Here is a 13054-nt window from a genome sequence, read left to right on the forward strand (position 1 = left end):
CTTTGGGTGCCGGAGAACTCTCTGGGTCGTGCTTATCCGTTTCTGCTGATCCATTTTTAATTAAACTAAGTGACAATAACTTCACTCCCGTGGCAACAAGAGCATTGTAAATTCATTATTGACTTTAATTAGCATATAATACAATTCCTTCACAGTATTTGCAACAAGCCTTGCGGTGAGATATATAACTTCGCTGGCGAACACGTGAAAGTTGGGACAGGCCAGGAGAATATATTTTGTTGCTATTATCTTGAGCGCTACTTGGTTTCAGCCGTCTAATTAAATCCCCAGCTGACGCATAATGACTACAATTAGGCTGACTGCTGACTGTAAACAAATGCGCGCGTGCTTGAGCAAGGCCTTGAAGTTCACACATCGTGTAGTTCTGCACAGTATCACCTCGCATTGAATCTGGAGAAATGATAAGCTCTTTACAAATTTGACCTTTAAAAATACAATGTGATATAGAAGTCGGTTCTCTTCTTGCAGTGACGATCTGGGCAATCAAAGAAGGTGGCAATGCAAGGGATTGTGTAGCAAATCAGATGTTGGGGTGATTAGGTGTCCAGATGGAGAGAGAGAGAGTTCATTTATTTCTTTTTTTGTGGTCTTTTTGGCCAGGACATCAGGGTTAACACTTGTACGCCATGGGATCTTTAATGACCAGAGAGAGTGCATAATTCAGCTGAATTTTTTTTTCCAAAGGCCAGCACAGTGGTTGCAAAACCCCAGCACTGTGCTGTGCAGAGACATTGGATTCTGTGGAGATCGAGGAAACAGTGCCCCCTGCTGGCACACAAACACTTATTCAGTCAACAGCCGAGATTTCCCAGGTGGTGGTCTGCCAACCACATACTAACCAAGCACAGCCCGGCTTAGTTTACACATTTAGCCACGAGAACAGGCACAAGGTGTTATGACTGTGAGAACCCTCTGAACCTACTTTAATAACTACTGAATATAGTCAAAACGTATGCATGAAAGATCAGCTCACACAAAAGCAGTACGAAAAAAAAAAAAATTTAAAATTTTTTTTCTAATGGGTAATTTCTGAGACGAACTGTCGATAAGGGGCAGCGATTCCTTCAGTCAGAAACACTCCACGTACTTTCACTTTTAAACGTTTCCTGCACCAAACTTTCCAGCTAAGGGCTGAGCTGCACAGCGCGCATAGTGGGTGTGCCTTCGAGCGTGACCCTCCGGTGAAGCGCGGGCAGTGGAGGGATTATCCTCACCAGAACCAGAACCAGAACGACGCGTGGACCCACATACAGAAATGTGCTCACACACATACTGTAAGATTGCTCTAAACTGCTAGGCTTATATGGGCCTAGAAATAAAGGGCTCTGAAAAGCTTCTCTGACTTGTCATCATAGGAGAACCCTGTTTAGTACGGTTGGCAGCGTAGTATAATGGGTAAGGTGCTGGTCTTGTAACCTAAAGGTCCTGGATTCGATTCCCGGGTAGGTCACTGCTGTTGTACTCTTGAGCGAGGTACTTAACCTGCATTGCTTCGGTATACATCCAGCTGTATAAATGAATGCAATGTAAATGCTATGTAAGAGTTGTGTAAGTTGCTCTGGATAAGAACGTCTGCCAAATGCCTGTAATGTAATTCTTTATGAAACCCTCTATGGTAGGTGCTAAAATTGTGAAAGCTGCCAGGCTGAACCATTTTTTCCTGACAAAGAGCCCATGAACTAGTCGGGGTTCTTCTGTCCTCTCTCAAAGCCTTATATTCAATTTCTCACTTCAATGAGAACATCGGTTGCAACTCATTTAGGAGGGGAATGAATGGTCTTTAATATTTTCTCAAATTTTAGCCTAATCAAGAGGCATATGTACAGCATGTGTACACCATAAAATGCATCATCAATTAAATGACTAAATTTAATGGAAAAAAGGGCATACCCCGTCCTAACCCCTACAAAACCGTTTGATGAGGTCATTATAAAATGGTGGCCTTACATTTTATGACCACTGTTGTGATAAAATATAAACCCGAGAAGCGATATCAATAATTGAATCGCTATTTATTTCGGAATTTACGGCCAAGAGCCAGCACATTTTTATGTTGTGATTGTGTGGGTATTTTTAATTTAGTCCACGAGAGGGCTCTGTATACTTAACGTGCACTTTTCTATAACGTAATATCTCCTCATCCTGCAACATGACGGTGTTATTGCTTTTCACTGCGCTGCCTCTGGCGAGTGAAAAAGCACTCTTGATGCAAAATATTAACAAATCACGACCATCAGCGTTGAGTATGTGGAGCTAAAAAAACAACGGCGAGACTGCATCGCATTTTGACCGCACTTGAAGAGCCCCGATAATGTCATTACAGTTGGAGGAGGGTAAGCCACATTGGACGTCCTGCTAGCTAGCAGCAAATATTCAAATAAAAAAATATGACATTCGAGTTGGCCATTATTTAACGTATGGGAACACACGTGGGTCCTTCGGATGTTTAGCTAGCAAAGTAACGAAAGATAAATAAATTAACGGAAATGTTTCTAGATATGTGTTTAACATCAGTTCGCTAATGTTAGCTATCTTGCAATGGTATTGTAAAATACAGACAGCTTGCTAATGCTACTAGACTGGTTATTCGGTTTGCTCAATTGTCTGGTTAACTGTTAGCCAGCCTCGCTCTTTTGCTGAATGTTTGTGGGTATCTTAGCACATAGCTATGATCGCTTGTAATGTAGCAAACTAGCCATCGCGTCCGCAGGGTTGTGCACGTAAATTGTGTGCTTAGGAAAGGAGAAGCTAGCAGTCAAATAGGTACTGTTGCTGTAACTAGCCACAGGCTAGCCAGCTGCAAGTCTGGACTAGACCTAGTCAAACTTGGCTAGCCTAGCTAAGTTTGGTCAACCCTTTGAAGGTGATACTTATTTACGTTGACTTGGCTGCCTAGCTAGATTAGTTAGCGTTATGAGCTGCTAATTAACTTTGCACTTTAAGTGTGTACTGTTAGCCACTCTGGTTCAAATAGTAGCTGAATTAGCCGACCAATGCTAATTAATTCTTAAATTCAGGATACGCAGAAAAGCTGCAGTTTTAAGGTTCGCACCTCTACCGAGAAACTTGCTGTCTATCAAAGACAACGTGCTAATATGATGACGTAATTTCTAGGTTCAGCGCTTCTAAAACACCTGTCGAACACTATCTACCAAGCTTGGCTGTGTAAATAGCTAGTCTATAAATTTATGCGTTTTGTTAAACGGCAGGGGAACTATTTATGATGAACATATGCATTATCCAAGAGTTTGCTACACAAAACGTACATATACAACAAATACATTTTTAAGTTGTTTAAAATAGTGCCCATTTTAATGCCGTGAAACCAAATGTTCTTTACTCGTAATGTGCCGTTGACAGAGTAAGCATAATTTACTTGTTATCTCTACTTATTAAACTCCATTTGGCAAGGTGTTTAGGAACATTTATTTTTTATACTGGAAATGACTTCCTTATATATTGTGTCAAATACGTAAGTTATTTCGCATTGTAGTGCCGTTAGGTATTTAACATTAAATACAGACAAGGAAGTAATCAGACAAGGAAGTGATTTTCTTTAGTCTTTGTTTGTTTGACGTGTATTGGCGAAGCTTGGATAGAAGCACGCGCGTGGTGAGCATTTTGAGAATGCGTTTATTGATTTTTTCCCCCCTCCTTTTTAGGGCTGTGAAATCTTAATCAATGATCCTTCGACAGCTGGTGTCAAGGGGGCTGGTACCTCAACTGCGTGGCGGAATAAGTAGCGTCTCTAGCAGAAAGAAGCTGTTAGTTGAGATGGCACGACCTAGCTCAGGTAAGGGTAATACATTTTTTAAAATTTTTTTAAAACACTTACCTTTTCAGTACAGAGATTTCTGTACAGAGTGGTGATGCCTGATACCAGTACACTGATCATTATATTTGAATAGATCTTTGACATAGTTTTTTTTGTTGTTGTTGTAAACAATAGCAATTAAAATGTTTCAGGGAGATGTCTGACATGTACAGTATTCTGATAAAAAAATATATGTGTATGGAAAACCCTGTGCATTTACAGAGGAGGGTAAGGGTTTGGGAAGAGATTAAGTTCTGCTTTGTGGAAGGCAATCTATGGATTTTTCAGTTCCAGTACGGTGTCTTACGGTCCTGCCATACAAAAATGGGCGAAAATATAATCAAGGATAATTGTGTTTGTGATATCACAATAGGTAAAAAAAAAATATTTAAAAAAATATTCCTGAGTGTATCCATGATAAGTGGGTTTAGAGCAACTACTTGAGAGTTAACGTGCACTTGTTGTACGTCGTTCTGGATAAGAGCGTCTGCTAAATGCCTGTAATGTAATGTGCTTCTGGCTGTTCTGACGATTTCCCACATTTCAACCACGTACATGCAGGGGATGGTTTTGTATTCAGGCAGTTCTAGCTTTGGCTTAATTTGTTCCCATTGTACTGCGGTTGAATTGTTGTCCTGTGTGCCATGAATTGAAGACAGGATTGCTCTAAAAATTTCACTCATGGGTTACAGTCACACTATGAATTCATCCAGATTCTCTCTCGCTCTCTTTCACTCACCTCTCCCTCTCTCTGTTTGTCTCTCTCTGTCTCTCTCTCTCTTTGTCTCTCTGTCTCTCTCTTCCCCCCTCTCCCCTGTCTCTCTCTGTCCCCCCTCTCTGTCTCTCTCTCTCTCTCTCTCCTCTCTCTTTGTCTCTCTCTACCCCCCTTTCTCTCTCCCCCTCTCTCTCTGTCTCCCCCCCCCTCCCTTTCTCCCCCCCTCTCTCTGTCTCTCCCTCTCAACCCGCAGACCTGGCGGAATTTCGGAAGGTCTTTTCCAAAGCCAAGCACGTGGTGATCCTGACGGGGGCGGGGGTGAGCGCGGAGAGCGGGGTGCCCACGTTCCGGGGTGCGGGCGGGTACTGGAGGACATGGCAGGCGCAGGTAAAAAAAAACCCCCGGCACCTGTGCCCTCTCGCCGCTGGGTACGGGCGCGGTTCACACCCCCCTCGCGCAGTTTAACACGCACAGAGGGCGCAGCTCTGCTGGCTGTGCTGCTGGAGGCCATGGTTTATCAAACTCGATAAGCATTCATTCATCCATTCATTTGTTTATTTATTTAATCTTTATTTACCCAGGGTAGGTTCGCTGAGCACGGATCCAATGCTGCCTAAAAAGTGTTTTTTTTTATTTTATTTTTTTTTACTTTTTACTTTTTTGGCAGCTTGGTAACAACATGTTTTTATTTGTTTTATTTCGTTTGACGCAACCCGGCTTCAGGGTGGTCTTGTCATGTGGAATCCACATGAATTCGCAAACAGCATGCTGGAGAAAACTGAAAGGAGGAGAGAACCCTTGTGCAACGGCGGCCGCTATCAGTAAACAAGATAACCGATGCTAACGTCAGTCAGGAGCAGCGGTAGCGTAGGGACTGCCTTGCGGGAACACGGTCGCCGTTTCCAAGGTTATCACCCTCGTCCGGAGTGACCTTTCACATCATGTGACCAAGGCAGGAAAACAAGGGGAGAGCAAAACGGAATAGAACAGCTTTAGCTTCCCCCTGGGGCAACTTAAGGTGAAGCAGTCTGCGTGCAAGAAATTAAACAATTTACCCTGAATTGCATTAAGAAATAAAGTTATAGAAAATTGCATTTAGAAATTTCTAAATTACATTGCTATTACTGCAAATTAGAAGTGAAGAATTGTTTTGAGGGAATTTCATTAAGAACTTCCCTGCATAAAGTACGTGGGAAAAAAAACAGAAAAAATACATTTCAGGCTACGTTAAATCCGAAAATGAAGTGAAACATTGAAATTATGGTGTGCTGTGTCATCGATGAGGTGAACAGATGTTGGCACAACAGTTTTCCATCTCTGTTTGAAGATTGAGTCAATGCGGAAAGGACTCAACAGTGAGGCTGTATCTGAGGGTTTTTTTCTGTATGTAAGGATCCTTTGAAAGTGCTCTCATTTGAATGTAGGAGATTTGTGATTGTGAAAGTGCTTGGATTTATTGAAAGGTTTAGTCAAATGTTTTTTTTTTGTTGTTTTTGTTTTTTAAAATGTAGTTGGCCAGAGGATGTGCAGGTCAGTTCATGCATTGTGAAATCACTGACCGCTGCATTCTGTTTTCCTTGGCGCACATTTCCCTGATGACCTTTGTCCAGTGTGAGGGTGGGATTTTCAGTTGTTTTTTTTGTTTTTGACTTGTGTCAGGTACTGTTTTGGTGACCCCCGGTAAGGGGTTTGTCTCTTCGTTTCTGTTATCGTTTCCTGGTTCCTGTGTTGTTGACTTGTGTCAGGTGTTGTGGAGGTGAGCCCGGTAAGGGGTTTGTCACTTCATTTTCGTTTATCGTTTCCTGGTTCCTCTGACCCCCACCCAACCACCCCCCCCACCCCCCCCCCCCCAGGACCTAGCCACGCCCGTGGCCTTCTCGCGGAACCCGTCGCGCGTGTGGGAGTTCTACCACTACCGGCGCGAGGTGATGCTGACCAAGAGCCCGAACGCGGCGCACCTGGCCATCGCCGAGTGCGAGGCGCGGCTGAGCCGGCAGGGCCGGGCGGTGACGGTGATCACGCAGAACATCGACGAGCTGCACCGCCGCGCCGGGTCCCGGCACGTCATGGAGATCCACGGTGAGCGCCGGTCGCCGACCCGCTAGCCGGGCGTTAGCGCGTTAGCACGTTAGCTCGTTAGCCGTATCCTGCGCGCCTGGCTCCTTACGAGCCATCCTTACGCGACCCGGTAGCATTGCGCGCGCGCATTAGCACATTAGCCCGTTAGCCGTATCCTGTGCGCCCGGCTCTGGTACCAGCGTGTCTTTTAAGGAGCGCTCCGGCCCTGGGCAGCGCCAGTGTGAAATTCCTCTGCGGCCTCCGGTTTCAGGCTGCAGTTACGCGCCTCGCGGTGCGGCTAGCAGCGGCGGCGATGCTCGACACACCACCGGGCTGACTCGCTAGCTGGGCTTCCCGCTCGCTTCCTTCGTCCGCGTCCTGTAATGTCGTGGAAGGCCGTTCGCCGGTGTCCCAGTGCGGCCATCTTTCTTTCCTCGCTGGCTCGGGGTCCCTCTCCGGCACGTTTAGCCATATCGGTCTGTTGGCGGTTCTAACGGTCAAACTGGCCGTGGGTCGCTGGGGAAGGACAGCGAGTGCCTCTGTATGGGGGGGGGGGGTGGGGGAATGTATTCGAAATGTAACCTGCCTCAATATTTATGTCCCCTTTTGTCAAATGTGGCACTGTTGCTAGTGTAGCCCTGGTTACCTGGCACCAAAAAAAATCCCGTTGACATTGCAAATCTTAATGTCATCAAGGAAGCTCGTGGAAAACGTAAACCTGGTTTGAGCGGGAACACCTCAGGAATAAAGCTGAATAAAGAGCCGTTTCCTTTTCCGCGAAGGAGCTCCTGCAAATTCCGTCGCTCCTCCGGTGTGGAGGAATGCGGTTACCATGGCAACAGACCCCGAGCGCACACGCCCGTAGAAGGCGACAGGAGGCGCGTCAGCTGACCGGGGGAAAATCCCGCCAGCCTGAGTCTGTGTGTGTAAAACAGCGGGGGGGCACTTCGGCGCCAACAGGGCAGTCACTCATATGAGGGGTGGTCTGCTTATCGCAGAGCCACTGGCTACCACCGGTCAGAAAGGGAAGCCAGGATACAGCCCAGGCTGCTGCTACCTGTGTAAGGTCAGCAGTGCTGATAATCCACTCTTGTGTGTGCCTGTGTCTTCAGGAAGCCTCTTCAAGACCCGGTGTACCAGCTGTGGGAATGTAGCCGCCAATCACAACAGTCCGATATGTCCTGCTTTGGAAGGCAAAGGGTAAGGCATCATCATCATCATCATCGTCATCTTCATTTCCCTCTTGCTGTTGATGTAAAGCTAATGAAGACCCAGCCTCATCTCTATTAAAAATATCTATTACTGTTTTAAAGGAAACCTTGTGAATCCTTGTCGTCTTTTGTTCTCAGTGATACTCTCTTAATCAGAATGCTCGTAGGGTCATGGGGTCATAGGTCGTAGGGTTGTAGGGAGACCTTTGCATGTCTTGATTCTCGAACCCTCGTCTCCCCAGAGCCCCGGACCCAGACACCAGTGATGCCCAGATCCCCGTGGAGGACCTGCCGAGGTCTGTGGCCTTTTTTTTACGACGGCTTCACCTCCGGGCTAAGAGAGCCCTGAGAACACTCTCTTTAACTCCCGCCTTCAGACCCAGATGATCCCCTCTGGAGTAATGCAATGAGCATGTTCAGCACACGATTCATTTTAACCAAAAAACCTTTAAATTGTCCAACACTTGTATGTGCATTAGGTGCATTAGCAAAGAGAGCTTCCACTACTGATGAATGTTTTGGAGAAGATAGAAATCTAATGAGATTTTGATAGTAGAGATGAGTAAGTAACCGATATGGCGAGTTGACCTTGGCCACAGTCAGTCACTCTGTTACATGGAGATGAATCAGTGAATCCCATTTATGCAACGTTTTGTCAATACTTACACAGGAACCCTCTACACCTAATTATCCTATAAATGTATATGTCTTAATGTGGTTCTTTATGTTCATCGCAAGGTTGTGGATTTTCTTGATAGGAGACATGGTTCTTGAAGATAGGTGCAGACATATAAGTTGCTGTTTCATGCTCCTACCACAGGGGGGCAATGGAGGAACATGAGAAAAACACATCTTCACTGAGCACCATTGCTTTACTCCCACACGTAATATTCAGCCCAGGGGGGTTGAGGTAAAACGAATTTCCCCTCGTCTTGCCTGGGTTTGTTAACATCTCCTGCACTGTTAATGACTGTGCCAGTCAAAAGAACAGGTTGGCTGCTATATATATTTTTTTTTTATAGGCTTTTTATTTTTTGCGATTCTCAATCAGGCGTCCGGCATCCTAAGATTCCATTTCCGTTCCGTGTAACAGATCATTATCATGTCGCTGATCATCTTCTGACTCGATTTCCTGGCCGAATTAAGAGATGAGAGAAGGACTGTTTTCTCAGCAGATATGCGGGAAAATGTGTTGGTGCAGAACGTTTGTGTGCGTTCCATCGTGTAATTTAGTGTACAGGTTGAAAAGACCTGAACAGATGACGGTGTATCACAGACATTATATACTGAGGAAAACGTTGTCAGCACTTTAAATGCTGTGTGTACTGTCTGTGTGAGCTTGTATGTCTATATGTTGTGTGTGCATTTGTGTATGTGTGCTTGTGTGTGCAGGCGATATATACATGTATGTACATTACATATGTGTATGTATTCATGAATATGTATAGTTGTGTGTGCATGTGTATAGTTTGCGCACATGTATGTGTGTGTATATATATACTTGGAGGCATTAGAGGTGCTGTGGCAGTACCTGAAACGAGCAGTTCATGCTCAAAAACCGACCAATTTATCTGAATGAAAGCAGTTCTGCAAAGAAGAGTGGGCCCAAATTCCACCACAGCGATGTGAAAGACTAATATCAAATTGTGACAACAACTGTGCAGTAATAGAGGATATCAGGAAGGGGGAAAATATTTTTTCATGGGATTATTTATATATATTTATGTGTGTATATACATATATGTACACCTATATGTATGTATATTTGTGTGTGTACATACATAGTTGCATGTGTGGATACCGTTCTCAGGTGTGAGGAGAGTGGCTGTAACGGACTGCTCAGGCCCAACGTGGTTTGGTTCGGGGAGACCCTGGACGCCGACATCCTGACGCAGGTGGAGAGGGAGCTGGAGACCTGTGACCTCTGCTTGGTGGTGAGTCGAGACCCCCCCCCCGTCACCTTCCCAAAACGGGGTCAGACAAAATGTCACCGTTTGTTTTCCCGGCAGCCAGGAAGTGAGGAGGAACCGAGGAGGAACTGGCTGTCCTTACGCGACCTGGTAGCGCCGCGCCGCGTGCGTTAGCACGTTAGCCTGTTAGCCGTATCCTGCGCGCCTGGCTCCTTACGAGCCGTCCTTACGCGACCCGGTACCATCACGCGCGCGCTAGCACGTTAGCCCGTTAGCCGTATCTTGTGTGCCCGGCTCTGGTACCAGCGTGTCTTTTAAAGAGCGCTCCGGCCCTGGGCAGCGCCAGTGTGAAATTCCTCAGCGGCCTCTGGTTTCAGGCTGCAGTTACGCGCCTAGCGGCGGCAGCGGCGGCGATGCTCGGCCGCATCTTTTAACGGGAAAGGGGGGCCGCACGAGAGGATGGTAGCGACCTCGTCGCGACGAAACCGAATTAGCCTTTTGGGCGCTATGATATCGACAACGTCAAGATCGACCCCGACGCTCCAGGAAACGCATCGCTCATACGCGCCGGCTCCCGCGATTATAATGTGGCAGATCTCATTAACTTTTCACTCCAGAAGGGTTGGTTCAATTAAAATGGTAATTCCTTTTTTTATTTTTTTTTTAATGCTGGCGCCTCTTCCTCCTGCTCCTTAGACTTCATTTTGTATGAAATCGGGCGATTTTTCTTCAGCGCGCAAAATTTAGCGGTTTGACCCGGAGTGCCTTGGCGGTATTTGGTGTCACGTCGGCATGGCCGACAGGGCAGAATCCCTTCTGGAAGCTTCTGTACAGACTGAACGTGCTTTGCCTTCAGCCCGGTTGGCTCGTGCTGAGGTGGCGGCGGCTGGTCTGGCGCTGTTGAGCTGTGCCACGCTGGCTTCGGCGCTGACTCTGACTCTGGCCACGCCTTGACAGCACGCCCTGTCCTGTGATTGGCAGGTTGGCACCTCCTCCATCGTGTACCCGGCGGCCATATTTGCCCCCCAGGTTGCGGCCAGAGGGGTCCCGGTGGCAGAGTTCAACATGGAGGACACCCCCGCCACCATGCGCTTCAGGTGGGTCAGGGACCTAGCAATGAGGGATGGGGAGGAGAGAGAGTGAGTGAGGGTTAGGGTTAGGGTTAGGGTGTGTTAAGGACAGTTAAAGAAAGCAGAGGGATCTGTGGGCAGGGAGGCTGAGGTCAGGGCTGTGTGGGGAAATTTCTAAGAGTCCTGGGCAGGTGCACGCTGTCCAGCCCCCCACACAGTGACCCCCCCCACCCCCCACCCCCCACTTCTGGACGGCCCGCTGACACCAGAGCTGGCCGGTGGGGGCAGCCAAAACAGGAGACATCCGGTATGAGTGTGAGCCCCCCCCCACTCTCTCTCTCTCTCTCTCTTCCCTGCAATGCTGTGGTTGGTTGATGGTTCCCCTTCAATCTGTGCCCTAATCCAGTGACTGGGCCGTGTTAGCCTGTTAGCATTTCATTACATTTTATTCCATTACAGTGCATTACATTGCATTGCATTCAGTTAGCATTGATTGGGGTGGGGGGGGGGGTTGTTTTCCTTCTTTGGCTGGAACGTTGGGGCTCAAACCTCAGTGTACGATGTCTGTCTGTCACCCCGCTCGGTTGGACAGAGGGACTGACTGCTGTCTCTCTCCCCCCCCCACCCCCACCCCCCACGTGGGTTTCGGGTCACAGGTTCCATTTCCAGGGCCCCTGCGGCACCACCCTGCCCCCCGCCCTGGCACGCCACGAGACGGAGATCATCTGAAGGAAGCTGCCCCCCCCCCCCCAAACGGAGAGCACTTGGTACATCCCAACTGCCACAGGCTAGCTGGAGAAGCCCTCTGGTCCACTTCCAAAAATGGATTTGAAGCCCTGTGTCACCTCTGTGTTTTTACTGTGTAATTCTTCTGGGAGTTTGGATGGGGAAAGGGGGGGAGGGGTGGCGTGGGGATTTTGTTACAGATGCTACTGCAGACCCCCCCCCCCTCCCCCCGTACATCCCTGGGTTTGTGAATGGAAGCGTTTTGTGTGTGACTGGCTTTGACACTTCACTAATAGGTGTGACTGCGCAGCAGGAAACCAATGGGGGTGCTGGGGGCCGTTTTGGAGAGGTGGGGGGGGGTGGGGGTGTGTAGTTGCAATGGGGATAAACACATTTAAATATTAGGGATGATTTTATGTTTGTCTGCACTGTAGTCGGAAATGAAGTAATTTCTTCTAGAAGTTTTTTCTCTCCCCCCCCCCTTCAGGACATTGACCGGCACATCGTTTAGGGGCAATTGGCACGAAATCTTCTCGGAGTGAAGGATTGTAAAGGTTGCAAGTGCATTCGAGAACACTAGTTTTACCGATTGAGTGGGTTTATAACGCGGGGAAGTCTTAGCGCTTTGGGTCGGGTGTCGTCACCACGGTAACCGGATGACAGAATGCTTGTGAGCGTTGTCGCTGCGGAGAACGCTTTGCTTCCTGTAACGAGGCCGGTGGTGCGTGCAGGCTTTACCTCCACATGGGGGGTCTCCACGTCTGGAGGAACAGGACCCCCCCCCCCCCCCCCCCCCCCCACCCCAGCACTTGTGCAGAGCATTTCACTGAATCGCGGCGTCTTCACCTCTCTGTCTCAACATCCATGCTGCTCAGATGCTTTTGGTTTTTTTTTTTGTTGTTTTGGGTTGTAATCCTATGCAACTGTTATTTACTTGACGATAAAAAAGGCAATTTCTCCAACTTCCCTTTGTGTGCGATGTCATTTCCTGTCCCCTTGTCCGTTTTTCCTGCGTTTTGCTGTGCGGCGGCGGGGGGGGGGGGGGGGGGGGGGGGGGTGGAATTTCCCGGGCCGAAGGAGGAAGAGGAGGAGGCTGAGGAAGAGGCTCTGCAGGCACCCGTGCGGCCAGCCAGGGGGCAGGGGGCGGCTCGGGGGGGCGGTGTTTACAGCAGCGCTGCTGGTGAAGCGCTCAGACGGCAGAGGCCAGTGTTCAACCGCCGTTTCTTTAGCCTGTCCCACTTTCTGCCGTTTGGCGCTGGACGCTCCACGGGACAGAGCGGACCGGGGTCCACGAAACGCCGTGCTCTGCGCCGTGTCCGTTCTTCCGAACCTTGTGCCCCCTTTTCTCCTGTTTCTGGGGGGGGGGGGGGGGGGGGGGGGGCGGGGGGATGTGCTTTTATTTTATCGCACAAGCGCACACTGCTCTCTCCGGTGTGTGAGCTGGAACAGTTACAGCAGTGCTTCCCAACCCCCCCAACCCCCCCCACCTCCTCCTCCTCCTCCCTCCCCCCCCCCCCCCCCCCCCCCCC

The 13054-nt window shown here is 48.4% G+C and overlaps 1 protein-coding gene across 6 annotated transcripts; it reads left to right on the forward strand.

Moving 5' to 3' along the window:
• Nucleotides 1-2178: 2178 nt before the first annotated feature.
• On the forward strand, nt 2179-12491 carry sirt5 (sirtuin 5). 6 transcript variants are annotated; one of them, XM_035414187.1, is made up of 9 exons: nt 2179-2354; nt 3684-3814; nt 4804-4937; nt 6404-6629; nt 7721-7808; nt 8062-8115; nt 9630-9753; nt 10711-10826; nt 11456-12491. In XM_035414187.1, the coding sequence occupies exons 2-9, from the start codon at nt 3703-3705 to the stop codon at nt 11526-11528; spliced, it is 927 nt and encodes a 308-aa protein (XP_035270078.1). In that variant the 5' UTR covers nt 2179-2354; nt 3684-3702; the 3' UTR covers nt 11529-12491. The 6 variants fall into 6 exon arrangements, with proteins under 6 accessions (XP_035270078.1, XP_035270080.1, XP_035270082.1 ...); XM_035414189.1 differs by having other exon boundaries at nt 2353-2479; XM_035414191.1 differs by lacking the exon at nt 2179-2354 and adding an exon at nt 2372-2450.
• The last annotated feature ends 563 nt before the right edge of the window (nt 12492-13054 follow it).

This window comes from Anguilla anguilla, chromosome 4 (genome assembly GCF_013347855.1).
Source record: "Anguilla anguilla isolate fAngAng1 chromosome 4, fAngAng1.pri, whole genome shotgun sequence".
In the NCBI taxonomy this organism is placed as follows: Eukaryota; Metazoa; Chordata; class Actinopteri; order Anguilliformes; family Anguillidae; genus Anguilla; species Anguilla anguilla.

Excerpts from the sequence above, each read along its gene's own strand:
- sirt5 (XM_035414187.1), top strand. The coding sequence starts at position 3,703 with ATGATCCTTCGACAGCTGGTGTCAAGGGGGCTGGTACCTCAACTGCGT. Across the intron at positions 4,938-6,403 it reads GGAGGACATGGCAGGCGCAG|GACCTAGCCACGCCCGTGGC; the intron begins GTAAAAAAAAAC and ends CCCCCCCCCCAG. Across the intron at positions 10,827-11,455 it reads CCCGCCACCATGCGCTTCAG|GTTCCATTTCCAGGGCCCCT; the intron begins GTGGGTCAGGGA and ends TTCGGGTCACAG.